Source organism: Panthera leo, chromosome B4, assembly GCF_018350215.1.
Source record: "Panthera leo isolate Ple1 chromosome B4, P.leo_Ple1_pat1.1, whole genome shotgun sequence".
NCBI lineage: Eukaryota > Metazoa > Chordata > Mammalia > Carnivora > Felidae > Panthera > Panthera leo.
In genome coordinates this window covers 46,395,388-46,422,183 of record NC_056685.1, presented here as the reverse complement: position 1 = coordinate 46,422,183, position 26,796 = coordinate 46,395,388, and the positions used below count along the sequence as shown (strand labels likewise).

The 26,796-nt window shown below is 45.2% G+C and overlaps 1 protein-coding gene across 4 annotated transcripts; it reads left to right on the top strand.

Annotated features, from left to right (window-relative positions):
* The first annotated feature begins 1,403 nt into the window (after positions 1-1,403).
* Positions 1,404-26,504, top strand: HEBP1 (heme binding protein 1). Of its 4 annotated transcripts, XM_042945850.1 has the most exons (6): positions 1,536-1,593; positions 2,372-2,620; positions 10,002-10,140; positions 11,914-12,094; positions 12,745-12,852; positions 25,915-26,504. In XM_042945850.1, the coding sequence occupies exons 3-6, from the start codon at positions 10,098-10,100 to the stop codon at positions 26,084-26,086; spliced, it is 504 nt and encodes a 167-aa protein (XP_042801784.1). In that variant the 5' UTR covers positions 1,536-1,593; positions 2,372-2,620; positions 10,002-10,097; the 3' UTR covers positions 26,087-26,504. The 4 variants fall into 4 exon arrangements, with proteins under 4 accessions (XP_042801783.1, XP_042801781.1, XP_042801782.1 ...); XM_042945849.1 differs by lacking the exons at positions 2,372-2,620; positions 25,915-26,504 and adding an exon at positions 15,176-15,194 and having other exon boundaries at positions 1,404-1,593; positions 12,745-12,857; XM_042945847.1 differs by lacking the exon at positions 2,372-2,620 and having other exon boundaries at positions 1,406-1,593.
* The last annotated feature ends 292 nt before the right edge of the window (positions 26,505-26,796 follow it).

The window sequence follows — 26,796 nt, the reverse complement described above, 5'->3', positions numbered from 1 at the left end:
TGCCCTTTAATAGATTAGTTTGTAATAAAGGGGACATGGCTATGAGAAGGAAAGACCCAGGAACTCTTACAAAGCAACATACAATCTCTTCCGAATCGTAAACTGCATGCTATTTCACATTTTAATGTCCCTGGATGATTTCAAATCAATTAAATATCATAGTTTACCAGGTAACATTTGTTTTCTTTCTTGGTGGCACATAAAATAACAGTGCCTCATAATCAGTGTCATCAAGTAATTAAAATAATTAAACAGTCATTTATTTTATAGTAATCAACAAATATTAGTCAAAAGTAAATCTTGTTTATACACAATAAAGTTAACATATGTTACCACAAAACTGGACGCCATCAGCATCACCATTATTGATCACCACTATCTGGCTGAAGTTCAAGGTCCTCTCTGTCAAGATGCAGGCACAGCAGGAAGTCCTTCAAGATTGGGGCAGAGCGGCCTGCACAAATGAGGCTAACAATTAGGTTAACAACTCCAGATGACAATGATTACCAGTGAGTTAAAGGTGCATTTAAATTCCTCATATGGGCAGAACACTTTGAATAAACAAAATGGTGGGTGAGTTCAGACAGAAGGACCGCAGGGTGTTTCCAGGGACACAATGAACGTTGTACTGTCAGAGAATATTGACACCATGCATATGGACAGCATGCTCAGGGATTCAAATCCTGGCTAAGCTGCACACTGGTCTTTCACCTTAGGAAAGTCAATTATTCTGAGTATCGAGTTCCTCCTTTGTAAAATGGCTATAAAATATGCATGTTTAGTGGTGAGAGGAGGTGATATTTGTAAAATGCTTGTCAGGGGGAACAGGCACTCAACAAATGGTAATAACATTGGTTAGAAGGTTCTGAATAGAAGGGATGAATGAGCAAAGCCACGATTTGAGAAATTAACGTGGAATTTGTGATTAAAACTGGTTGCAGGAAAGAAAGTAGTAAGGAGAAAACTAGTTAAGATGCTTTTTCAATCGTCCAGATGAGAGGTAACGGGGTGGAGCGGGATACACTGGGATATCTGTAGGTGGAGATGCCGCCATCAGCTGTCTCCAGGGGTCAGGAGCTACAGAGACTTTGAACCTCGTCTACTCAGTCCCTGCGAGGGGCAGAGCCTTAAGAGTGGAGCACCAAAAAAGCCCGAGAGGAATCAGAGGCTTGGAAGTCTGGCGTCCAGGTACCTGAGAGCAGAAGCAGCCGTGGACAGAGTGGAGGGCGGCGGGATGTAGGAAGTTCTCCGTTACCGTTGCCTAAATCCCTAACGCGGGAGAATCTCTTTCCAGGCCCCCCAGAACGGTCGGACTCAGTGGAGGAGGCGGGGCCGGCGGAGGCGGAGCGCGGCCCCTCCTCCGCCGCTCCCGCCGTGCCCCGCCCAGCCCGCCTTCGAGCGCCGCTCCGCGGGGCGGAGCCCCAGCAGCCCAGCCCGCGGCCTGCGGCCCCGCTCGCCCTATCCACCTTTGCAACCTCGAGTCCGCAGGTGCGTCCGGAGCGCCGCAGCCGCACCATGTTGGGCATGATCAAGAACTCGCTGTTCGGGAGCGTAGAGACGTGGCCTTGGCAGGTCCTGAGCAAAGGGGGCAAGGTAGGCCCGCAGGGCTGCCGAGGACCTGAAGCGGGGCGGCACCTCCCACCGCACCCTGATCGGAGGGGGGGCGGGGGCGGGTTCTGACGGGCAGGTGGGACAGCGCTGTGCTCCGGAATGTGCGTTTTGGCGCCTACCGGGGGCGCGGCCCCCCAGTGCCCAGCACATGAATTGGGAAGGAGGAAGTAAGGGAAGTCCAGCACAGCAGGCCTAGGGCTCTGCTGGGAGGAGGGGTGACAAAAAGGAGAGGTTGCTTTGGGGGAGGGGTACCCCGTGGCGATAGAACTGCGCCTGTTGAATGCATTCCTTAGTTTAAACATCCCAAGCATTCTGCTCTTTTGCTTCCTGGGAGACCTTCGGTTGCAGAAAGACCAGAAACATGCTTGTCCTTAAGAAACTCCCAACTCCTGGAGGACTGAGTATAAAGGAACAAGATCTGTGCTCCACAGAGGCACAGGGGCAGGAACAAACCATTCTGCCAGGGGCTGATGAGGGGGCCTGCCCTGAGGAGGTGTCTTCAGCTGGGCCTCAGGGAGGTTAGAAGTGCACAGAAAAGGAGAGAGCAGGTGCAAAGGCCCAGAGCTGTGAAATGGTATGTTGGCCAGTGGGACTCCCAGAGTTGGGTCCTAGAATACAGGTTGGGTGAAGAGGGCGTGACTGCTGTCTCCCCCCAAATTTACATCAGTGCTAGCACAAGCAAATGGGACTGCCCCCTGAAGACAGAGTCCCCCACTAGAGCATAGTCTCCTTGCAGACAACTACTTTGTGCACTTTGTAGACTCAGCTCCCAGCTTCGCATCTCGTATGTTAAAGGACTGTGTTGTCTGGCGGCCAAGTTCTGGTACCTGCTACAGTGATGGTCACAAAAGCCCTCAACTAGACTCTAGTCTGCACTCTTCAAGCAACTATAACCAGAGGCCTGTCCCTTCATCTGTCTGTCTCTCCGTTTCCTCGGCAGCACATAGAATGATCAAGGTTAGCCCAGGTCAAGGGTGACATAGTCAGATGCCCACAAGCATCCAAGCAGGTAAGGGGAATGACGCTAGCTGTGTTAGGTGCTAGGGCAAGGTGGGGTCTGAGGCAAATCAGAGAGAACTCACGGCCCCCTCTACAAAGGCAGTGATGTGGCTTCACAGAGACGTAAACCAGAGTTGCCAGATTTTTAAGGAAGACCAGAAATCCAGATTCTTGGTGTGAACTCTCCCAAGTTAAAATTAATTTATTCGACAAGGAACTACTTGTCGAGTGCCATCTGTGTGCCAGTCCGTCTTACAGGCTGTGGAGATAGAGCAGTGAACAAAACCAAAAAAATTCCATGTCCTCATGGGGCTTACATCTTAGTGGTTAGTTAACAAAAAAACAGGTCAAACATCATTATCAGATGGTGATCAAGGCTGTGAAGAAAAACAAGCAGGGGAGAGAGGAAGGAACAGGGAATTTTAGGAGTGAGGCTGTGCAAATATGTCGGTTTTAACTGTGGATAGCTGCCTACGAATGTTTGTAAACTGCGGGCCATAGGATCTGTCTGTGCCTAGACCAGGCCTGTGTGCCTGCCAGTCTGTGGACTCAGCCCAGGGATGTCTACGGTGCTTTTTGGCCCTAACACTTATAGAATCCACATGTTACCAACAAGTTCCAGAGAGCTTTCCTTTCTATAGTGGAATCCAGCTTACTTGGTCTCTTTAGGTTAAGAGACAATTGCACATTCAGGTCTGAGTTGGTCTGCTGCCTGTTTGCCCTCAGATCCCTTCCTCACCCACTCCCTGCTTTGCTCTCTGGGTCTCTGTGTGGAGTGGGGGCTGATCCCAGTTGCCTGTTTCCCAGGCTCCGATGTCAGGCACCTGGCAGTGAGGTTCACCCAGTGGGAGGCACTACTGGGAGATAAGAGGGTGGGAGGAAGGGAGGAAGGTGTTTCTCCAAACTATCAGGGCTCTGGCACCAAGAGTGTCTCTGTGGATCCAGCTCTTTCTAGACAGGCCACCATGGTTCTAGCTTCCACCAAGTGATCCAGGTGTCTGAGCTCAGGTAGCATAATCCTCCCTCTACCCCTCCTAAGGTGTTCACTCACCTCTGGGTTGCCTCACTGTTCCCTGTGGGGCATCTCCGCTCTTCTATTATTTATGAAATTAGTTCCTTGAATCAAGATGCCTCTGTTCAAAATACTCTGGTAGCTTCTGTTTCCCTTATGGATACAGTGTCACCTACCACTGATTTGGTGCCTCTAAGGACAAATACAACTCCCTGATAAGCATCTTCCCTCAACGTTTGATGGGAGTATGGTGCTATCTGGGATGTTGCTATCAGGCTGATGCAAATCATTTAACCTGACCGACCTCAGTTTCTGCAGCTGTAGAATGGATATAAAAATATCTTTCCCAACTGCTCCCAGTGTTACTATACATATTAATTTTTTAAAAGGCATGCGGGGTGCCTGGACGGCTCAGTCGGGTAAGCGTTCTGACTCTTCATTTCAGCTCAGGTCACGATCTTGGGGTGGTGAGATTGAGTTCTGCATAGGCCTCTGTACTGAGTAAGGAGCTTCCTTGGGATTCTCTCTCTACGTCTCTCTGCCCTTTCTCCACTTTGTGCTCTCTTTCCCTCAAAATAAATAAACATTTAAAATGTTTACCCCCTTCAAATATGGTAATATCATGTCACAACTCAGCTCTGTTCTTACTGGCTGTGTGGTCACAGGCAACTTACTTAACTTCTCTGAAGTAAGCATGAGAGGAAATAATTTGTATCTTATAAGATTGTTTGGAAGCTTAAATGAGATAACCAATTCAAAGTTGTTCAACAAAATACCTAACACTTGGTTGGTATGGTGTTAGTATCCCTTTAGTTTCACAGGTAATTTTGGGTAAACTACTTGACCTCCTAACCACTCTGAACCCTGAAATTCCTCAACTGTAATACAAGAATCACCATGCCTATGTGACAATTACTTAAATATTCAAAGGTACTTACAAGCCTTTTTAAATATATATATATATATATATATATATATATATATATATATACATACACACACACACACAAATTCAGGGTGTTATTATTTTGAAAACAGACTCTCCCTGAAATTGAGCATCTTACCCTGGAAAGAGTCTGGGTCAGGAACTGTTGCCTACTTCGCTGGGCAAATTGATGGCAGGAAGCGTGTCCTGTGTAGCTCAGGTTCAGGCTCACCAGATGTTCAGAACTGATTGTGATGGGGGAGGTCCAGTCTGCTGCAGACCTTATCAGGTGCCTTCCACATTGCTTCTGGAGAGGGGAGGACACACTGCTCTCTGTGTTGGATTGGGTGGGTCTTGTGGATGCTCAAAGCAGGACTGACATCAACAATTGACATCTTTATGGGATTTTTTTCCAGCCTGTGCACATTGGTTGGGACCCGACATCCTAGGTTGGAATCCTGGCTCAATCACCTGCCCGCTGTAACTTGGGCATGTTATTTAACCCCTTGTGCTCCAGTTTCATCTGAAAATGAAGATAAAAACACTAACGTCTTCACAAGATCATTGGAGGGACTGAGTGAACGAATCCATGCAAAATATTTAAAATAATACCCGACACATAGAAAGTCCTGAGTTAGGTTGATTGTTATTATTATTTTCTTACAATGAGAAAGCTGGCTTCCAGAATTAACATGTACACCCACCACATCAGGTGGCAAGGAAAAAAAAAAACTGACCTTGCAGAGGACCTTGCAAATACCCTTGCAAGAGGCATTGTTGCAAGATCCCTGTCTGGAGTTTGAACTTGACCAGGGTTCCCATCGAATGCTGAATATTGGTGTTTGTAGTCATGGGCCAAATCCTTATATGACTGGGAGCATAAGCTAGCCAGATCTGGGGCGGAGGTGGACTATTCTGTTCCATGTGACAATGAAACACACTAAAGACATTAAATCTGAAGAACCAAATATGTTAACTGGGTTAACCTAGGTGCTTTATTTTCTGCAGAAATGGAATTCTATTTCAATTCCCCCTCGAGAACTAGAGTAGTTTTGTAATACCCGTCACTTAGGTTTGAGCGATCCAGTAAACAATGAGAGTTTATGGACTTAGATGCTGTAAAAACAAGGTGGGACCTGCCATGGTACCACCTTTAGACATTGTGACCCCGCTTTTCTCCAGCATAAATATAACTAGACTAGTTTCTTATCTCTCTACCCAGCTCTGTCTGTTGTATTTCTTGTCGTTAGGGTAAGACCAGGTTTTACTCCGCAGTCTCCTTCCCCACAGACCCTTACAGTACCTAATATATGCAAGACACAGTAGTACATGCTAAAGTATGCAGACAGCCCCTGCCCCCATGGGGCCTGGGATTGCAGGTGGAGGTTAAACACGTTATTCTTCAGCTGTAATTACAATACGTATTGTGTCTCGAAAGGACAAGGGCCTGTACAAAATACCAGGGGAACTTGTTTTAAATTGGGATCCTCTTTGGGAAGCGACTTTTCGGTTGGGGCTTTTTGGATAAGTAGGGGTTCGTCAGGCAGAGACAGGAAAAAGATATTCCGGGGAGAGAAAAGAGGCAGGTTCAGAGGCCCTGAGTCAGGAATGACCATGGCACTGAAGGCAATAGAAGGCCAGTGAGGAAGTGCTCTGAGTGTGGCTGGCAAGGCAGACAGAAGTTAGGCGGGGCCTAGACCACCTGGATAGGTTAAGAAACTGGTGAATGATGGCTTGTAGGTAGGGGATTAATTAACATGATTAAGTGATACGGAACACTCATTTGTTCCCCAGGCAATCTTCGCTCCATTCACAGCTTTAGTTACCCCTTCTGCTGATGACTCCCAAACTTATATCCCTGTATCAGTGTCTTGCTGAGCTCTAGACCCACGTGTCCAGCTTGCACAATGGACAGTTTGCTCATCTATAACAGGACGCAGATGAACAGATAGATATGAAAGGGCCCTTCTAACCTTAGTCTTGTCTGAGCTCCTCAGAAGGAGGAATCACTCTGGAGGAGGAGGTTGAGTTGAGCCTTAAGGGTGGGTAGACTTATCATGGAAGCCTTGTCTCTCTGAATCACACTGGATTCCTTTCTTTGAAGCCCTTCCTCCCTGTCCCTGGACTTTCTGCCAGGGGGACAGGCTGAGAGCACATACCGCCTAGACCATCCCCAGAACTCTCCTTTCTGCTCCGGGACCCCTCCTACTCGAAATTCCATATCTGGATCACAAAGTCAGTTGAATTAATGTGGGGTGGATGAAACTGACTTGCACACTCGGCTCACCGTCACTAGGACAGTTGTCACAAAATCCTTCTCCCTGTGACAGCCTATGAGGTCTTTGTGCGTCTGGCCCCTCTCTTGCTGTGCCCTGCTTGACCGCCTTTGCTCCAGCCCCAGTGAACTGCATCACCCTCAGCAGTTTGTTCTTCTGTTCTTCTTCTCGTGGTGTCCACGACCTGGAATCGCCCTCCCCGAACTATCAGAACATTTACTACATCATACGATAATTTTATAATCTTCTCACCACCCAACCAGACTGCCCATATCATATTAATCTCTAAATCTATAGCACCCAGCAGAGGTTTTCAATATTTATTCAATGAATCAATGCATCAGTGACTGAATGTCCAGCTGGATGATCTATCAGCACCTCAAATTCAGCCTGACCTAGCCAAACACGTCAACATGCACCCGTGCCCTGCAAAACAACCTGACTAGTCTTCTTCTGTGTTCCCACCCTGCCCTGCCTCTCCTCTTAAACATATCAGATTATTACCTGTTAGCCTGTGCCCCTCCTGGTGTCAGAGACTCTGTCTCTCTTCTCTGTATCGTAGCCCATGCCACAGTGCTCAGCACACGGTAGATGCCCCATAGTTGTAGGTTGAGTGAATAAAAAGAAGGAACGAAAGAACAAAGGAAAGAGCCAACCAGCTCTTTTCTCCATTGAGAGTTTATCACTGGTTTCTCCAGTTGTGAGAGATGAGGGTCCATGAAATGAATTTGGATGCCCCTATTCTGAGTTTGACGCAGGCACACAAATGTCTATCAGAAGTAACTAACTCAGGGCGCCTGGGTGGCTCAGTTAGTTAAGCATCCAATTTTTTTTTTTTAATATTTTATTTATTTTTGAGAGAGAGAGCGTGAGCGGAGGAGGGGCAGGGAGTGGGGGGCAGAGGATCTAAAGCAGGCTCTGTGCTTACAGCAATGAGCCCGATGTAGGGCTCAAACTCACAAACCGTGAGATCATGACATGAGCCAAAGTCGGACACTCAACCAACTGAGCCACCCAGGTGCCCAAGCATCCAACTCTTGATTTCAGCTCAGGTCATGATCTCACAGTTTATGAGATCAAACCCTGCGTCTGGTTCTATGCTGACGATGCAGAATCCGGCCTGGGATTCTCTCCCTCCCTCTCTCTTTGCTTCTCTCTCTCTCTCTCTCAAAATAAATAAATAACTTTAAAAAAAAAAAAAAAGAAATAACTTACTCAGTAGCTAAAGAAAGATGCTTCAAAGCACTAACATCATCCCCCATACAGTATAGAGTCCGGCAGTAAGCATTAGACTAGGGTTTGGAGGTGTGAAGTCTGGTTCCAATTTCACCGCTTAGTAGCTGTGTGTTCTTGGGCAGTTCAATCCCTCTGGTTCTTCATTTCCTCTTTGGGAAATTTCAGGCTGAAATTCTGTGATTCACGGAGTAGCATTTCTGGAATTTAAAACATAAATGGCAGGACTCGGTGGGACCTCCAGTGGAAGGTGTGTGTCGTCTGTGCTGCGACAGAGCCAGAACGAGCAAAACCGCCCCGTTTACACAGCAGGGTTTGCTACTGGAGACTCTTTGGTAGTGTGACGCTCTCCGAGGGGAGGGCCTCACAGCAATCCTTGGAATTAGTAGCCGCGGTAGATTTTCAGCCTCTTGATTCCTGGTCTGGTGCAATTCCCGCCCCCAGCCCTGCTTCTTGCTATTCTCCTTTAATTTTGCATTACAAACACAATAGGTATTTTTCTCATTCTAAACACAAAATTATAATGTAAGTGTACTTTTTCAGACTATCCAGGCCACTTAGCCCCACCTCCAGAGAGTCATTCGGTCCCCTTGGGAGTTGAGACCTTTCAGTCTAGGATGTCATAGGAAGTCCTGTTTCCCCAACCAGGGGCAGCCAAGTTCTCTCTCCCATGTGTCTGTTTTTCATCATCATTAGTAAGCGAGGCAGTTCCTTAATCAATAAATAAACGTCTGTTGAGCATCTAATTTATGATGCTCTGTGGCATAGCTCTTGTCCACAAAGACTTCATGGCAGATTTTTCAAACTGCAGCAGTGTTTCCTTACCCGATAGCTCAATATAGGGCACGTGTTTCTTCTTTTCGTGGAATAGCATGAAATTTACTTGAGTAGAGTGGAAGTCAACGGGGAAGAAAGAAAAGGCTAGATTCAGAATGTATCCCCTCCCTAAGGGTAAAGTATTATTTTTGTGAAGCTTTGTTTCTCCTTGTAAAAAAATACACATTTCTTGTTATGTGTCGTGGTTCTCTTTAACGTTTGAAAGACACGGTCTTACAGTGTATGTTGAGGAATATGAAATTATCGGAGATATCACAGGGCAAGGAAGAGGAGGAGGGAGTGAAGGAGAGCTGCGTGGGTCTCTATGGCAAAGGACCTTCGGGCAGAGACCCACACAGAGAGTGGTCATGCTGGGGGTGGCGGGGGTGGGGGTCCCGCCAGGAAGGCTCTGGAGAAGTAGTGGAGCTGAGCATCCAGGGGAGTGGGGGAGGGGTACCATTTAGCGAGACAGGAGTAGTGTCTGGAAGTACTGAGTGAAGAGAACTACTCTGTTTCTTCTTGCCCGGAGTCCCTGCTTCTAGAATGAGGCCCATCCTGGAGCCTTGGAGTCTGTGGCGTTGTTGTTGTATCTCTTTGTTTCCTCCTTTGCAATTCTCTTCTCTTTTTCCTGGCTCTCCTGTCATTCAGATGTTGGATCTCCTGGCCTGATCCCCTGAGTTCATTTCCTCCTCTGTTTTCTTTGCCTTTTCACTTGACTTTCTGGAAGATTTCCTTCCGCTCTATCTTCTGACCTCTCCACTGAATTTTTCATTTCTGTTGTATTTTTAATTTCGAAGAGCCCTTTGATCCCTGGACATTCTATTTTTATCGCATTCTGGGGGACGTTCTGAGTGGCTTGGGAATGCCGTATCTTCTCTTATCTCTCTGAGAATATTGATTATACCAAGTTTTTTTTTCTGCTGACTCTACATTTGTAAGAAATCCCAGAACCTTTTTCTCATGGCCCTTCGTACCTCTACTGTCCTCTCTTCTACCCTGCCACCATGCCCGGGTTCGTCATGGAAAGTTCTTTAGCAGTCAGGGTCTCTTGGAGCTGGACCGTTACTGCTTCTGGAGTCACCACAGGTTACCACTTTACATCTCTTAAGCATGTGTATTCTGCCCCTAGGAAGAAGTCTCCTATGAGGAGAGGACCTGTGAAGGCGGACAGTTTGCCACAGTGGAAGTGACAGATAAGCCTGTGGATGAGGGTCTGCGTGAAGCCATGCCCAAGGTCATGAAGTATGTGGGGGGCACCAATGACAAGGGTGAGTATCCCTGAGGGATGTGGCTCTAGTCTCAGAGGCAAGCTTGCTACGGCTCCCGTCATCAGTGGAAAACACAGGGAGAGGCCACAAGGCACATGTCACCGTGTGTTTCCGTGGCCTGTGAACTTGTTGTACTGTGTGCACGGGGGCACTCGGCAGGCGGGGGGGTGGGGGGCGGGCGGGAACCACACTGACTTCATCCCAGCCTCCCCCTCGTTGGGTGGTATCCCTGCTCAGTATCACTGCCTTCCTGCTTCTCTCCCAGGCGTGAACATACACTCTGGGGTTTTTAACCATACGGTGCTTATCATGACTGAGTGAAGGAAGCCGAGTCATAGAGCCAGGCCAACCTCTGACCCAAGACCTCTGCCTCCAGGCTGAACATCTCTGCTCAGTTCCCTGGTCTGGTTGCTCAGAATCTGCAGGGTACTGAGGCTCAGTGAGTGTTGAGTACGGCAGGTCCCCGGCTCTGTTCTAGCAAATGAAGGGTCTGAGAATTTTTAAGCTGTCCCACTCCTTACAGTCTTGGCAGTCTGTGATGGCTGTGCCCCTATTTTTAAAATGATGGGCGTGAAGTTTCAGTGTGCCTGTCAGCATGAAAACCATATTTAATATGAATGTAACACTAAAGCTCTCTAATTTAAACTACCCTTTATGATCAGTGCAAACCCAAAGTGGATCAGAAAGCAAGGTGAAAAAAGAGATGTGATGTTTTATTTTTAGGGTATTTCTCAAGCTGATAATTCAGAAAGCTAGAAACTGGTATTAACCTCAGTAACATTTACTAGGACTAAAGTAATCAGGCTTTGTATAAGTCCACCGGTAGGAAGTCAGAAATCTTTTCCTTCTTAATACTGTCATAACTTTTTTTTAGAAGAAAATATGTATAAAAATTATAAAACTCGTTAAAGAAAATTTTGAACATAACACAACAGCACCCCAAATAATACAATCATTGTTGTCTTCTGAATGTATTTCTTTAGGGCTTTTTGCTAGGCTTTTTTTTTTTAATATTTATTTTTGAGAGAGAGAAAGAGCGTGAGCGGGGGAGGGGCAGAGAGAGAGGGAGACACAGAATCCGAAGCAGGCTCCAGGCTCCGAGCTGTCAGCACAGAGCCCAACACGGGTCTTGAACTCACAAGCCGTGAGATCATGACCTCAGCCAAAGTAGGACGCTCAACCGAGTGAGCCACCCAGGCATCCTTTAATAGGCTTTTAAAATGTAATCATAGTGTTTGTGCAATTGTATACCCTTCTGTTACTTATTTCATAACTATTTTCCACCTTTGAGAAATTGTCTTCTTAAGCGTAATTATTGATAGCTATGTTATATTGTATCATGCGCCTATAATTCACTTAGACATATTGCTGTTTTGAACACTTATATGGCTCCCAGTCTCTCACAATTATAAATTCTGCTGCAATGAATATCCTATCACCTGTAGCCTTTTCCACATTTTGGATTATTTCCTTAAAATTTATATTTAAATAGAGAGTAATTAGATACTGATCTATTTACAGTCTTGATATATATTAGCAAATAATGTTTTCCAAATGAGTTGAATCACTACACTCCTATTTCCAAAATATACAAATAAGAGGTGTTTTGTATGTATCTGACTGTATAGTTTTCATACCTGAAAGATTTATTATTAATTTCAAGAACAAAAAGAATCCTGATTTGGAAGAAGAATGAGACCAGCAGGTCTTTCACAGTTCTGAGCCAAAGTTCTGTCTACAATACCCTCACTCTGTGGGTTTTTATGTTTTCAGGAATCGGGATGGGCATGACCGTGCCTATTTCCTTTGCTGTGTTTCCAAGTGATGATGGCTCCCTGCAGAAGAAATTGAAAGTCTGGTTCCGGATTCCAAACCAGTTTCAGAGCAACCCACCAGTTCCCACCGATGACAGTGTTAAGATCGAGGAGAGGGAAAGCATCACTGTCTATTCCCTGTAAGGAGAGGGTTCTGTGTGTGTGTGTGTGTGTGTGTGTGTGTGTGTGTGTGTGTGTGTTTAATTTATTTATTTAAATTCAAGTTAGCTAACATACAGTGTGGTATTGGATTCAGGAGTAGAACCCAGTGATTCATCACTTACGTGTAACACCCAGTGTTCATCCCAACAGGTGTCCTCCTTAATGCTTATCACCCATTTAGCCCATCCCCCCACCTCCCCACCGACAACCTTCGGTTTGTTCTCTATGTTTAAGAGTCTCTTATGGTTTGCCTCTCTCTCTGTTTTTATTTTATTGTTGTAAGGAGAGGAATCTTTAGGCATCCAGGGTAGCACGTGACTTCCATCACCACTCCTTAATCATCTGGAGGAAGCATTTACATTACATTTATATTTTATTCCAGTTTTATTGAGATATAATTAAAATATAACATTATAGTGACTTAAGGTATACAAGATGTAATGCTTTGATATAGGTAAATATTATGAAATGATCACCATAATGTTTACTTAACATCCATCGCTTGACATAGTTACAATTGCTTTTTCCTGAGATGAGAACTTTTCAGATCTGCTTTCTTAATAACTTTCAAATATTTATTACCGTATATTGTTAACTATAGTCGCCTTGCTTTCTATTATATCCCCAGGACAAATTTATCTTATAGCTGGAAATCTGTACCTTTTGACCACCTTCACCCATTTCTCCAACTCTCCGTCTACATCCCCTGTCGTTGGCAACCACCAAGCTCTTCTCTGTGAGGTCAGGGTTTGTTTTTTTTCACTTCTACATATAAGTGAGATCATATAGTGTTTTCCTTTCTCTGTCCGACTTATTTCACTTAGCATAATGCCCTCAAAGTCATCCACATTGTTACAAATGGCAGATTGTCCTTTTTTTATGGCTGAATAATACTGCATTGTATATATGTATCACATCTTTGTCCATTCATCTGTTGATGGCCCCTCAGGTTGTTTCCATATCTTGGCTATTATAAATAATGTTGCAGTGAACATGGTAGTGCAGATATCTCTTCAAGATAGTGATTTTATTTCCTTTGGATATGTACCCAGAAGTGGAATTGCTGGATCGTTTGGTAGTTTCTACTTTTAATTTTTTGAGGACCCTCCATACTGTTTTCCCTAGTGGCTGCACCAATTTACATTCCCACCAACAGTACACAGTTCTCTTTTTTCCATAGCCTTGCTAACTCTTGTTATTTCTTGTCTTTTTGATAATAGCTATTCTAATGGATGTGAAGTGATATCTCATTGTGGCTTTGATTTGTATTTCAATGATGATTAGTGATGTTGAGTGCCTTTTCATGTACGTATTGGCCATTTGTATGTCTTCTTTGGAAAAATGTCTATTCAGATCCTCTGCCCACTTTTTAAAAATGTTTATTTATTTTGGGGGGAGAGAGAGAGAGTGTGTGTGTGTGTGTGTGTGTGTGTGTGTCAGCAGGGGAGGGACAAAGAGAGAGGGAGACAGAGGATCTGAAGCAGGCTTTGCACTGTCAGCGTGGAACCCAATATGGGGCTTGAACCCATGAACCATGAGATCGTGACCTGAGCCAAAGTCAGATGCTTAACCAACTGCCCATTTTTTTATCAGATTGTTTGGCTTTTTTGCTATTGATTTATAGGAGTTCTTTATATATTTCAGCTTTTAATTCCTGATCAGATATATCATTTGCAAATATTTTCTCCCATTTAGTAGGTTGCTTTTTCATTATGTTGGTTTCCTTTGCTGTGCAGAAACTTTTTTGTTCAATGTAGTCCCATTTGTTTATTTTTGCTTTTGTTGCCAAATACAAAAAATTGTTGCCAAGACTGATGCCAGGGAGCTTACACCTTATGTTTTCTTCTAGGAATCTTACGGTTCCAGGTCTTATGTTCAAGTATTTAATCTATTTTGTGTTGATTTTTGTGTGTGGCGTAAGATAGAGGTCCAATGTCAGTCTTTTGCCTGTTGCTGCCCTGTTTTCCAGACACCATTTATTGAAGACACTTGGCTTCTTTGTTGTGAATTGGTTGACCATATATGCATGGGTTTGTTTCTGAGCTCTCTATTCTGTTTCGTTGATCTGTATATGTTTTTATGCCAATGCCGTAGTTTTTATTATAATAACTTTGTAATACAGTTTGAAATCAGGACATACGCTTCAGCTTTATTCTTTTTTTCTCAAGATTGCTTTGGCTATTTGGGGTCTTTTGCGGTTCCATACAAATTTCAGGGTTGGTTTTCTAGTTCTGTGAAAAATTCCATTGGAATTTTTATAGAGATTGCATTGAATCTGTAGATTGCTTTTGGTAGTATGAACATCCTAACAATATTAATTCTTCCAATCCATGAGCATGGAATATCTATTCATTTATTTGTGTCTTGTCCAGTTTTCTTCATTAATGTCTTACAGTTTTCAGGTACAGATCTCTTACCTCCTTCGTTAAATTTATTCCTAGGTATTCTTTCCTATTTGATGTCAATAGGATTGTTTCCTTAATTTCTCTGTATTGTCGATGAATTAAGTTAAGAAATACCGAGTCCTGACAATTTCTCACTTCAGTTTCTTCAGCTTCCAACACACAAATATTTGTACTGTAGCTGAATAAATGCGTTTGCCAGTTGCCAAATTCACCTGGATAGAGTATCCCCACAGCTTAAGCTGAACATCCACATTAGCCACAGCAGGGTTCTGGGAGACTCTGGGAATATCTAAGTCAAGCGGTAGTTTGGGGTCACGAATATGTAAATGAGTACATAAATACATAAAGGACTTGGGGGAATCTCCTTTTCTAGCCCATGCTCCCTTTGAATGCGAGAAGGGCAGGGAGTATTTGCCAGAGCTGGACTGCCACCCCCTTAGCTGTTCATTGTCCATGGTCCTTTGAGCAGAGCACTATTATCATTCTAGTCCTGTTGCCAGGGCCTCGAATGGGGTCATGTTCTTTTGACTGTAGAGCACAACAGGTACAGATGGTTGCAGGTTTTTATTCTTTGGGCCCCAACCTCCCTTCAGAAACCAAGTCTCTTGTAGATAATCAATGACTCCCTGTTTTCAAAATCCTACTTCGTGGCAGGCACTGAACCATGTATAGTCAGAGACCAGGAACGTCACCAGTATCAACTATAGGTATGGATCTGCTCTTACTCTGGAACAACTTAAAGAAAAATAAATATACAAATAATCTTGCACTGGAGAGTTTTTGTCCACGCCCAGGGGCCTCCAAACATACTTATTTGACTGCACCGCCCCACTTCTGCACCTGAGGGTGCAACTTTCTCTGTTGCCAACACTAAGGCTTGGAATGTGAGTTTGGCTGCTCTGGGCAGTCCTAGGCCAAGCGACGCAGGGCCCCCCAGAGGACAGTGCGTGTACTGCAGTTGGACCGCTAGCACTGGAAACTCCGCTTTTCTCCAGTCATCAGACTTTCCAGCCTTCACTACAGAGTCTGCAGAGAAAGCAAACTCTAAGTAAAGAATGTCTTTCCCAGGTCACCTGGGTGGCTCAGTCAGTTAAGCGTCCGACTCCAGCGCAGGTCAAGATCTCAAGGTCCATGGGTTCTGGCCCCGAGTCGGGCTCTGTGCTGACAGCTCAGAGCCTGGAGCTCGCTTCGGATTCTGTGTCTCTCTGTCTCTCTCTCATAAATAAACATTAAAAAAAAAAAAAAAAAAAGAATGTCTTTCCCAAGGGCAGGGACTAGAGTGGGGAAGCGAGCTGAGGTGCCTGTGGCCCAGAATTTAAAGAGACACCCACTTTCACAGTTGTCCAAGTATAGGGTTAGCACTGAGAGAATAAGCGCCTCCTTAAATCTTATGCCCTCTGTCTCACCTATCTGACCTTCATGCCTGATCCCTCTGTTCCATTCTCTTCCCTGTGTCTTGGGAGGCAGTCTGGTATACTCCAATGAATAAGTATGTTTTCGTTTGAATCCCAGAAGCTTGGGAAGTCCCTCACCCTCTTTAAGACAGTTTCTCCATCTGTCGAGTGCCATAACAATGTCCCTCATAGGATTATTACTAAAGAGTACCTTTCAGTAGCTACTAAGATGCTTCTGTCTTTACAAATCACTTCATGACCTGTGGTAAGGTTCAGTAATTTTTTTTCCCTTCGCTCCTTTTGATTTCATGAGGAATGAGGTTGACATGGTTAAATCAGTTCGCATAAGACTTCAAGCGGACGAGGCTGGCTTTGAATCGTCTGTTTTACCAGACCCAGGGTGATGAGTTGGTATGATTTTTTTTCTTTTAACATTTTAGTATGGAAATTTTCAAACTTATAAAAAAATAGAAGATCATGAAATCCTATGTAACCCATCACTTACCTTCAATGATAATTAACTCAAGGCCAAACCTGTGTAATAAAAAGATACAATAAACTTAATGACGTTCTATGTAACCTATCACTCACCTTCAAGATAATTAACTCAAGGTCAAATCTGTGTCATGGGTACCCTCACAACTACCACCCAGCCCCTCCACTGGGTTATTTTTAGGCAAATTCCAGACATTTTATTATTTCATCCACAAATACTTCAGTGTGACTACCAAAGACCTTTTAAAAACACACTCATAATGTCTTATTACTCCTAAAATTTTAACATTTCATTAATGTGATAATAATATAAAATATGTCCAGTGTTCAGATTTCTCCCACTACCTGAAAATTTGTTCTTAAAAGTTTGTTTTGAGCCGGGATCCAAATAAAATCCATCCATTGCAATTGGTTGGTATGCCTTTTAAGCTTTTACTAATCTGCGGCCTTCCTCGCCACTACACCTTTTCATTTTTCATTACTGCTTAGGGGTCATTTGTCCTCTTGTTTCCTGTAGTCTGAATGTTGCAGATTGCCTTTCAGTGACCTTTTAACGTGTTCCTCTGCCTCCGGCACTGCCTGTAAATTAGTCGTTAGAACCAGAGGCATAGTCAGATTCCAGCTGCTGCTTTTGGCAAGGATGTTTCATAGGCGGTGCTGTATCCCTCTATCGGGGGCCCATACGGTTTGCTTGCCTCTGTTTTTGTGAGGTCAGCGACTGTAGATCACCCTTGCCTAGAGGCCTTTCTTATACCTGGTAAAGTGATAATGTGTTCTATTTGTCCTTCAGTTATTAGCTGGAATACTTTGATACAAAGAGAAACCTCTCCTCGTCTGCCATTTGACTTCCCTGAGATGGAGTCGTAGAGAAAATGCAAGATACCTTCTCTGTAGCTTGTTGCCTTCTCCTTATCTGTTTTCAGAATAATGACTTCGTTCCTGAACATCTGCCACACGCAAGGTGGTGTCGATCTGTTTTTTGAGTGTCGGTATTAACATACGAATTTAGACATAATGGATGTGTTTCAGTTCTTTGTAGCTGTTCTTACTGATGTTCAAATTGTCCATCTTTGGCCAGGGGGAGCCTCTTCCAATTGGTTTCTGAGTCCTTTGGACATGACTCTAGTGCTCTATGGTAGCTTCCTTGCTTTCTGGTGTCACAGAAATGTTTCAAGCACATCTGGGCATTTCTTGTTCTAGAGCTGGAATTAGCCATTTCTCCAAGGACCCTGGTTCCTTATAGTGTGAGAGGGTATCTCTTTAAAAGTACTATTAACATCAGGTCTGTGGAAGTTTCCTTTTAATTCTCTGAAATCTAAACCGATGAAAATGATAAATAATGGTATCTTGCATGGCTTAGTGAATTTTTTGTTTAACCGAACACATGGTCCTAAATTAACATGTTATTCCTCAACCAGCCACTGGGTGACACTGCAAGTCAAGTGTGCATTTAAAAGTACCTTTATGTGGAAGGCAGTGTGAATGCGGTAGTAGAAAGTCAAGTACACAGTATGTGCATTAGATGACCAAAAAATTAATTCCAAAATGAAAGCTTTGCATCCTTCATTCAGCCTTCCTTTTGTATGAGCTTGTGAAGGGATGTTCAGGAGGGAATATACATTTATTAGTAGTATGTGTTAGCAGTCAATGAATAGAAGGCTAAGAAAGAATAATACTATCAGAATCCTTTTAGTATTCACAAGAGGCAATAGAAATACCCTCACATTTGTATGAGTGGCCCCATTCCAGACCACTGTCCTCCCTCTGTGTTCCACAAAGGCCACTTAGGTTACAGCTCAGCCTCCTCAGCGTAATTCAGCACTGAGTTCAACAGAGACCGATGGCAGGAGAAGGTTGACAGTTTTGGTAAAATGTCTGGGTATAAAGTGTTGGAAACTAGGAGTTCATTGTCAGGGTGACCTGAGATCCAATGCTAGCTCAATGGCCACGGGACCTTTGGCGTGTTGCCGAGCTTCTCTGTGCCTCAGTTTCCCCAAGTATAAGATGGAGCAAGAGTACCTAACCCACAAGGTTGTTGTGAGGATGCAATATTGTGTATCCACAAATGCCTACACATCGCGAGACATTAGGTAGACGCTTGGTGAGAGTTAGCCTCTTCTCTTCTTGACTTCACTTCCCTCTGAGAATCAGGTCAAGTTTTACTAGAATTGACAAAAAAGTCAAGCTCCTACAGATACACTTCAGTTCAAACCTCAACTCTAATTATTATGAGTTTTACAGTTGGGCTTTCTGAGCTTTAGTTTTCTCATCTATAAAATAGAACTTATGGACACCTAGTCAGTTAAGCATCCAATTTTTTTTTTTTTAATGTTTATTTTTGAGAGAGACAGAGTGTGAGCGGGGGAGGGGAGGAGAGGGAGGGAGACACAGAATCCGAAGCAGGCCCCAGGCTCTGAGCTGTCAGCACAGAGCCCGATGCGGGGCTCATGATCTGAGCCAAAGTCAGACGTGTAACTGACTGAGCCACCCAGGTGCCCCAAGTGTCCAACTCTTAATTTTGGCTCTTAACCCTTCCCAGGATCATGAGATCGAGTCCTGTGTCGGGCTCCATGCTGGGCATGGGGTCTGCTTAAGATTTCGTCTCTCTCTCTCTCTCTCTCTCTCTCTCTCTCTCTCTCTCTGTCCCTCATCCACTCACACTCTTGATATCTCAAAAAATTACATTAAAATAAAATAAAATAAAGCTTATGATGCACTGTTGTTAGGGTCCAGTGAAATGTGCGTATGACACCACTTTGTCAGCCATGAGGCACCAACGGATGCTGATGTTGTTTTTCTCTCTAAATGACCAGGCCCTTGGGGCATCTGGGTGGCTCAGTCGGTTAAGTGTCAGACGATTTCAGCTCAGGTCACGATCTCACGGTTTGTGGGATCGAGCCTCACATCAGCCATGTGCTGACAGCACAGAGCCTGCTTGGGATTCTCTCTCTCCCTCTCTCTCTGCCCCTCCCCTACTCTCTCTCTCTCTCAAAATAAATAAATAAACATAAATAAATAAATAAATAAATAACCAGCCCCTAACTGAGGACACTGGCAGCTTGGGAAGTTCAGCCTAGAGAACATGAACTTTGGTAAAAAGAGTACAACTGCTAAGCTTCTAGGGTGTTCCCAGAGCTATAGACCAGTGTTAGCCAAGTTCGTAGATAATTCCAGCACCCATCTGTAATCACAGGAGGCTCAGGCCGAGGGTGACATAATACAGTTTTGCCTCCTCGGTCAGCTCAATACTCAAGCTCTGTCCTTTTGATCGCAAGGAGCCTCACCTTCTTTCAAAAACCTCACCCCTTCCTTTTCTGTCCCCTCACCCTTTATTTTCCTCACCTCACCTATTCTCACCTGCATTATATACCCATTTGTTCATTTGTTTATTGTCTACTCCCTCACCAGGATATTCTTGAGGGCAGGACCTTGGGCTAGTCTCTAGTAAGTGCTCAGTTAAAAGTTGAATAAATAAGTGAGTGAAAGTCTTGGTCCTTACCTTCCCTGCACTTCTCTTTTTTTGCTGTCCTCCCTAAAGATCTTGGTCCCCTCCCATAGCTTCAACTGTCACCCTTCCATTGGTAAATCTCCAGCCTGACCATCTCTCCAGCTCCCTTGAATGTCTTAGCAATCATCAGACTCAACATGACTAAGGTGAGGCCATTTACACATCCATGAATTCATTCAAAAACACCACATATTCATTATTCACTTACTCTGTTCCAGGAATTGCTGTAGGTCCTCAAAATAGTGCAGGGGAACAAGTGACGTGGCCGCCCTTTGAAGCCCGAAAAACATTCTAGTGGGGAAGAGAGATGAGAGACAGATGATGTCTCAAGTATTTGAGGACTGTGTTATTTCCGAGATAAGAAGTCGTGTTTGTGGGTTGAGATTATAGAGGAGCATATTTCTTACTCTGGCATGAAGTATCTAACAGTAAGTGGGACAGGTGACAAGGCGAGGAAGCCCTTGCCCTGAAGGAGTCTAAGCATCGTCTGGAGAGACGTGCAGCCCGTGTGCTATGTAATGTTCATACTAACTGGGAAGTTTGGTTCCACTGGGCAAATGTCTATCGAGTACCTCTGATATTTAAGCCGCCTCCCTTCTAAGAGCCTGCCAGTGATGAGATTCCGAATCTAAAAACATTTTCCCCCACAACCGGTCAGGTGTCCCACCAGTCTTTCGCGAATGGGTACTTGGAAGGGACTTCAGTCACCATTTCTGGGCGGGTGAGCCTGAGTCAACACGGCTCGCGCTGCCTTGTCTCCCAAGCACCAGCCTCTCGTTCCCAGCTCCCCAGGAGGCATCTTTCCAAACACCTCCCCAGGGTCTCCCAAATCAATACGTCAAACATGGAATTCAGATGTCCTCCCCAGATCTGATGCCCTGTGTTCTGTCTTACTAAAGGTCCCTTCTGTCCTCCTACTCGTCCTGTTCAAATGTCATCCTGACTCCTTCACCTGGCACATCAACTGTCGGCCAAGTCCTGGTCACCCCCCAGCCGTGCCTCCCCTTGCATCCGCACCGCCTTGGTCTTTGGCACCTCTTGCCTGAACTGTTGCCGTGTCCTCCTGATAATTTCTAGTTCTTCCACCTCTGCCCCTTCTAAGTTGTCCTTTTATCACCACCTTCCATAGAGCGTGGGACCGATCGCACTCCCTCCCCCCTGCTGCTCACCTCCGGTCACGGGCCTCGGGCCTGCCTCTGACCTAGGCACGCATCAGGGTTGGGATCTAAGCCCAAGCTAGTAATAAAATGAGAAGGGGGATGGGGAAACTTTGGGCTGGGTCCCCGAATGTGTAGCCAGGCAGCGAAGCCTAGTAAAAATGCTCTGTCATGGCATCGCATCTGTGACGTCGCCCCACTCCGTGTCCACCTGATCTCAGCGCACGCCGCCCCCCAGCTCCCAGGGCCCCCCTCCAAAACATGCGCAGGCACCCTCCACTTCCACGCTTTCACTTTCACCCAGCTCCTCCTACAGACTGTCTCCAGCTTCTGCTTCTTGGAAGCTGTGTGAGGACAGGCATTTTTGTCGTATTGTTCATTGTTGGCATCAGGAAGGGATGCTCAATAAACAATTGCTTAATATCAGGTCCTCCGTGATGCCTTCCCTTCGTGTTGTAAGTCAGAACCAATCATTCCCTATTCCCCGCCCCCAGAGCATTCCATTTGTACCTTCTACCTTCATTCTAGTGCTTCCTTCTGCCCTATATAATCTTTATGTGTGTTTCTGTCCTGACCACTACAGTTAGACCTCGAGAGGGTAGATAGACGTCTTCGTCGTCTTTACAGCTCTGTGGTGTCTAGCTTGTGTGTTGTGCCCCGTGATGCTCAACTCCGTGAGCACGGTTCAGTCTGATGGCCTGAAATGCCTTATAGTGTGACTTCTTTCCTGTTGACGTGAAATTATCAGCTCCTAGTCTTAATACCTCTTTTGCCTAGCACAGGGCTACATGCATAGCAGATTGTCTCTAAATTTGTGTGGGCTTGTTGATAAAGTTTTAGACCAAGTTGGATGGTCAGGCTAAACCATGCATTTCTCTTCCTATTTTATTTGCATGCCTGAACTATTATTATCTTTTGCCTCTTTGGACCAAAGCCTCTTGTCTGTTGGCCTGCCTCATTGATGCCTGCATCATCCATCACCACCACCACCACCCCCCCCCCCCCGCCTCCCCAACCTCTTCCAGACCTTTTTAGTCAGCTCCTTTCATGTTTCTGCAATCTAGGGTGTGTGTGTCTTTCCTCGGTTCCCATAGTAACCCAATTCTTTGTTCCAAGTGCTGAACTCTGACGTGGGGGGAGATAAAATGCAGTGCCCCGGAGGAGAGCTTCTTTGAAGATGGAGACTGAGACTTGTTAACAGGCTTACAAAAATAACGTATAGACTTCGTGTTTACTTCCTTTGAGGAGCTCAAAGCGCGTTACGAGAATTCTTGAAATCACACTCAAACGTGCATGGGAACTTGGAGAGCCATGGGCACTGTGTTATCCTCCGCGGATAGCTTGGAAGCTTGAGGCAGGGAGGAAGGAGGCAGCTTACCTGTGAACAGGCTGAGGAGCCAGCACTGGGCCTGAATCATTTATTAGGACCGCGTGCCCTGTGGGGTTTGGTTTTCTGGCCTGTTTGTGCCGTTCTGTGATTGGGTATGGGTGAGTTGGTTGATTTACCGGTGAGGAGAACACATGTATCTGTTTCATGGCCCACTCGCTTGGTTTGTTTTCTAGTAGAATACCTCCATGATGAAGCAATAGGGAATTTTTATTCTCATTATCAGCATCTCAGTCAGCCTGGGAATAAATATTTTTTAATTGGTTTTTTTTTTTTTTTTTAATGAACTTAAGAATCCCCAAATGATGACATTCTCCATCTCACGTCTCAGACAAGTTCCTTCTCCAGTGGCCCTTGCCAAGGCCACTTTTTCCGCTCACTGATTGGGGAGGAGGACTCCCAAGAGCAAACTGCTGACCCTCTGTCTGCTCACCATCCAGGCCTCGTCTCCCTCCTTACCATGATGACAGCCAGTAGCTACTCACTGAGGACTCCCAGTAGCTGTCACTAGGTCCACCTTCCCACATCAGGATCTCTGACTCCAGTTCTTTCCCAGGTCTGAGGAGATTTTCACAGTGCCCGACACACACCTAGGTACACAGTAATAGTTGCATGAATGTATTTCACAGATGCACCTTCATATCAACATGCCCCCAAGCCATATTATTGACCGTCCTCACCCCGCTCCTTCTTTTCTTCAACCTAGCATCCCTATTCTGGTTATTGGCACCAGTTGCCATCTAGAGACTTTACTGGAAGCCCTGGAGAATCTTCGACTCCTCCACCTCTCCCTGCCCTCCCCTCATATCCAGTCACCCCCCACGCGTGCCTTTGTCCAGAAGCCTTTTCCACCTCACACCTGGCTGTTCCTGGCCTCCACTGACTCTATTCTCTCCCTCCACTGCCACCAGAGGAATTTCTCCAGAACACAACCTGATCATGTCAGCCTCTTACTTTCAACCCCCTTGTAGGTCCACCTTTGCATCTAGGATCAGGTTCAAAGTCGGCATGGCATTCAAAGCCCTTCCCAGTGTGGCTCCAGTCAATCCAGTTTTCTTGTTTAAATTACCACTACTGTCCCCTTAGTATGTGCTTCAGATTTTATTACATGAGTGAGTGAATATGGAGGCCGATAGACCTAAGTGCTATCATCTTGAGGTCTGTCGACCTGAAGACCCTAATCCTTATTGTTTATCCCAGAATTGTTCATCTAGCCAATAGATCTAATACGTGTCAGGCACTGTGTTAGGTGCTCAGAATATACCAGGGGGGAAAGTGACGAAGATCCCTGCCTTCATGGGGCCTATATTCTTTCAGGAATTCAGACCATAGACAATGAACACAATAAATGAATTATATAGTATGTTAGAAGGTCATAAGTGCTGAGGAAGGAAGGAAGGAAGGAAGGAAGGAAGGAAGGAAGGAAGGGAGGGAGGAAGGAAGGGAAGGAAAGGAAAGAAAGAAAAGAGAGTGAGAGAAAAAACAAAAAGAAAAAGGGAAAACAAATGGGGGCGGGGGAAGTGGAGTGAAAAAGTAAACAGGGTTTGGAGAGAGGGTCCAGTTGAGAAGGTGAGATTGTTTATCGAGTCGGGTCTTCATTACTAGGCTGTCTTCCCGGGTTCCTGATATTACCGTAGATTACTGTCATGTCCCCCACCCCAAAGGCAGGGAACCAGATAGCTGTTCTGAGCAGAATTGCAAAGTAACAGCAACAGCTTCTGTTTGTTGTGGGCTTACTTTGTGACGGGCACTGTGCTGAGCAGTTCACAGTCTTTTCTCCCATCGTCTTTACAACAGCCTTCTGAGATTCTGCTGTCGACCCTATTTAACAGTTGAAGGATCTGAAGATTAGAGAAATTCAAGCATTTGCCCAAGACCATGAGCTAGGAAAGGGCAGAGGTAGTATGATTGAGCACACAACTAGCCATTTTGGCTCCAACCAATGAATGAAGGTATTTGAGGACCACACCTTCTTTGGACGTTTCAAAAACCCAGTAGCCTAAAGAGCCAACATTGTTCATTTTCAAGGATAAAATGTAGTGTCACAGCATGAGAGGGGGATGCAGAGGGCACTCTGCACTCCTACATTCAGCATCTGATTCGTCTCAGGCAAGTGGCTCTCAACCTATAGACATTCTCTGAAAATAATTCCAATGTCTTGCAAGCTTTTATTGCCAGAACAGTCTTTCCTTAATGTTCATCGTTGGTCTGCTAATCCAGTTTCCTCTCATTGAGTTAGAGTTCAGCTTTTCTTCAACTGCCTTGTAGTCTTTCTTTGATATACTTGAACCAACTTTCTTCTCTTCCAGATTGGTCTCAGCTTTGTCCATGTTCTATGGTGATTGTCTAGACACTGGAAGAATCAATCCCTTAAAGATGAAATCCTGGGTGTTTTTACATCAGTAACCCTGTAATCAACGTGCTGAATGCTTGCCCAGCATGACTAACCGCTTATAAAAGAGCAAAGCGTGACTCAGAGAACCCCACCAAAAATGATGCATTTGGCCTAATCTTGGCCTGGTGCAGATTCAGACTTTTGAGTCATAAAGCTCATTAGAATTGGGGACATATTTGACTCTAATAAAGATTTTAGTGCAACCCAGATTTAGAGTGGTATATTTAGGGTAGGCCACAGGATGAATTTTGGAGCGTAGGCAGATGACGTAAGGAGGGAATAATCATCTTGAAAACGCAAGCTTTATTCCTTCTCTGTCCCCACCTTCTGCCATCAAGAAAAAGCCTGATTTAGGAAAGTCTTTTTACATGCTAGAAAAAGAAGGCTTTCATGATTTGAACAGGAGAAGGGATTTATTAGAAGTGATTTCTTTATTTGGGGCATGCTTACAGCTTGCCAAGGGGCCTCCCAAGCCTTCCTCGGGTCTCTGCCTTTGGTCGCTCTGTGTTTTTAACAGAGCTGCTACCTGTCACTGCTGTGATGTGCTCCCTCCTCAAAAAGGATCTGCTGGGGAAGAGACATTAGCTTCAGCTCCACCCTAGCTAACGCCCCTGTCTCCTCCTCCTTCCTCAGCTAGAGCCAGAGGGGCCCAGAGGAGTGGCTGCCTGGGCGGTAGAGAGATCTAGAGAGAAGGGCGAAGGCCCAGCCTATGGGAAGGTCAGCCTACCCTCGCTCGGGGAGATTCCAGAAAGGAAAGGGAAGCTCACACTTAGCACTTGACTCCTGTGTTTCAGGCTCTGCATTAGTTTTTCACATCCATTACTCTATTTAATGTTCATAACAACCTTGGGGGGAAAAGACAGCACATCCCCATTGTACACACGAGGATCTGAGGCTCAGAGGGGTCAAATCTCCCCATCTAGGAAGTGGCAAACGTCTTACTGCTCTCACGTGCTTGTCATAGTAAGAGCGGCCAGTGACTTCTTTTTTTTAAAGACTCCCCCCTCTCTTGGAGACCCTGTGTTTTCTTAACCAGCCCCTTGTTCTTCTACCCTAGGCAGTTTGGTGGTTATGCCAAGGAGGCCGACTATGTAGCACACGCCGCTCAGCTGCGGACCGCCTTGGAGGGCACAGCCACCTGCCGGAGTGACATCTACTTCTGCACTGGGTACGATCCTCCCATGAAGCCCTACGGACGCCGCAATGAGGTCTGGCTGGTGAAAGCATGAGTAATTCTCTGAGTTAGACCTTCCTGGACGTGTGTTTCTGTGTCCGCTTCCTCAGGGGAGAGGGAGGAGCAAAGCTGCCGGCTGTATCTCCAGCTTAACCAATCTTCCTTCCTTCAGAGCCCTTCACTGCCAGTTTTCTGAAATCAGCATATTCCATCCCTGCTCTTTTTCTCGTGGTGGGAAATAATACAGCCCAGGTAGGCGGCATCCTTCTGACTGACTTAGAAAGCTCTGTGGTAGACCAGAAAAAGAATCAGCAACGTTTTTCCAGGTATCTAGGGCACTCAAAACTGCTTTTTAAAAATTATTGAACTTGTATTTTTGCTATTGAGGGGAAAATGTGATTTGTGCGTGATCTTTCATCTGTGGTCCTTACGAGATCTTTGTCTGGAAATAAAGATCTTCGATTCAAACAGCTGATACCGATCCTAAGTATAGTTATTTCCACGACTCCAGAGTCTCATAAATAACATCGTTATGAGTACTAGTGATGATGTTTACTGTTACAAGAATCCCAAGTTTTGTTCCAGAATATAAAGCCAAAAATCCCGGGGTAGAAGGACATGTGCCATATGCTTGAACGTGTCCACATCAGAGACGTTCACCTTGACTGTGTTGTGATGATTCTACAACCGTGAGTTGACTATCCTTTTTGCAGCTGTGGTCCACGAAGGGTTCCGGGAGTCACCAAAGTAGACCAATGAGAAAAA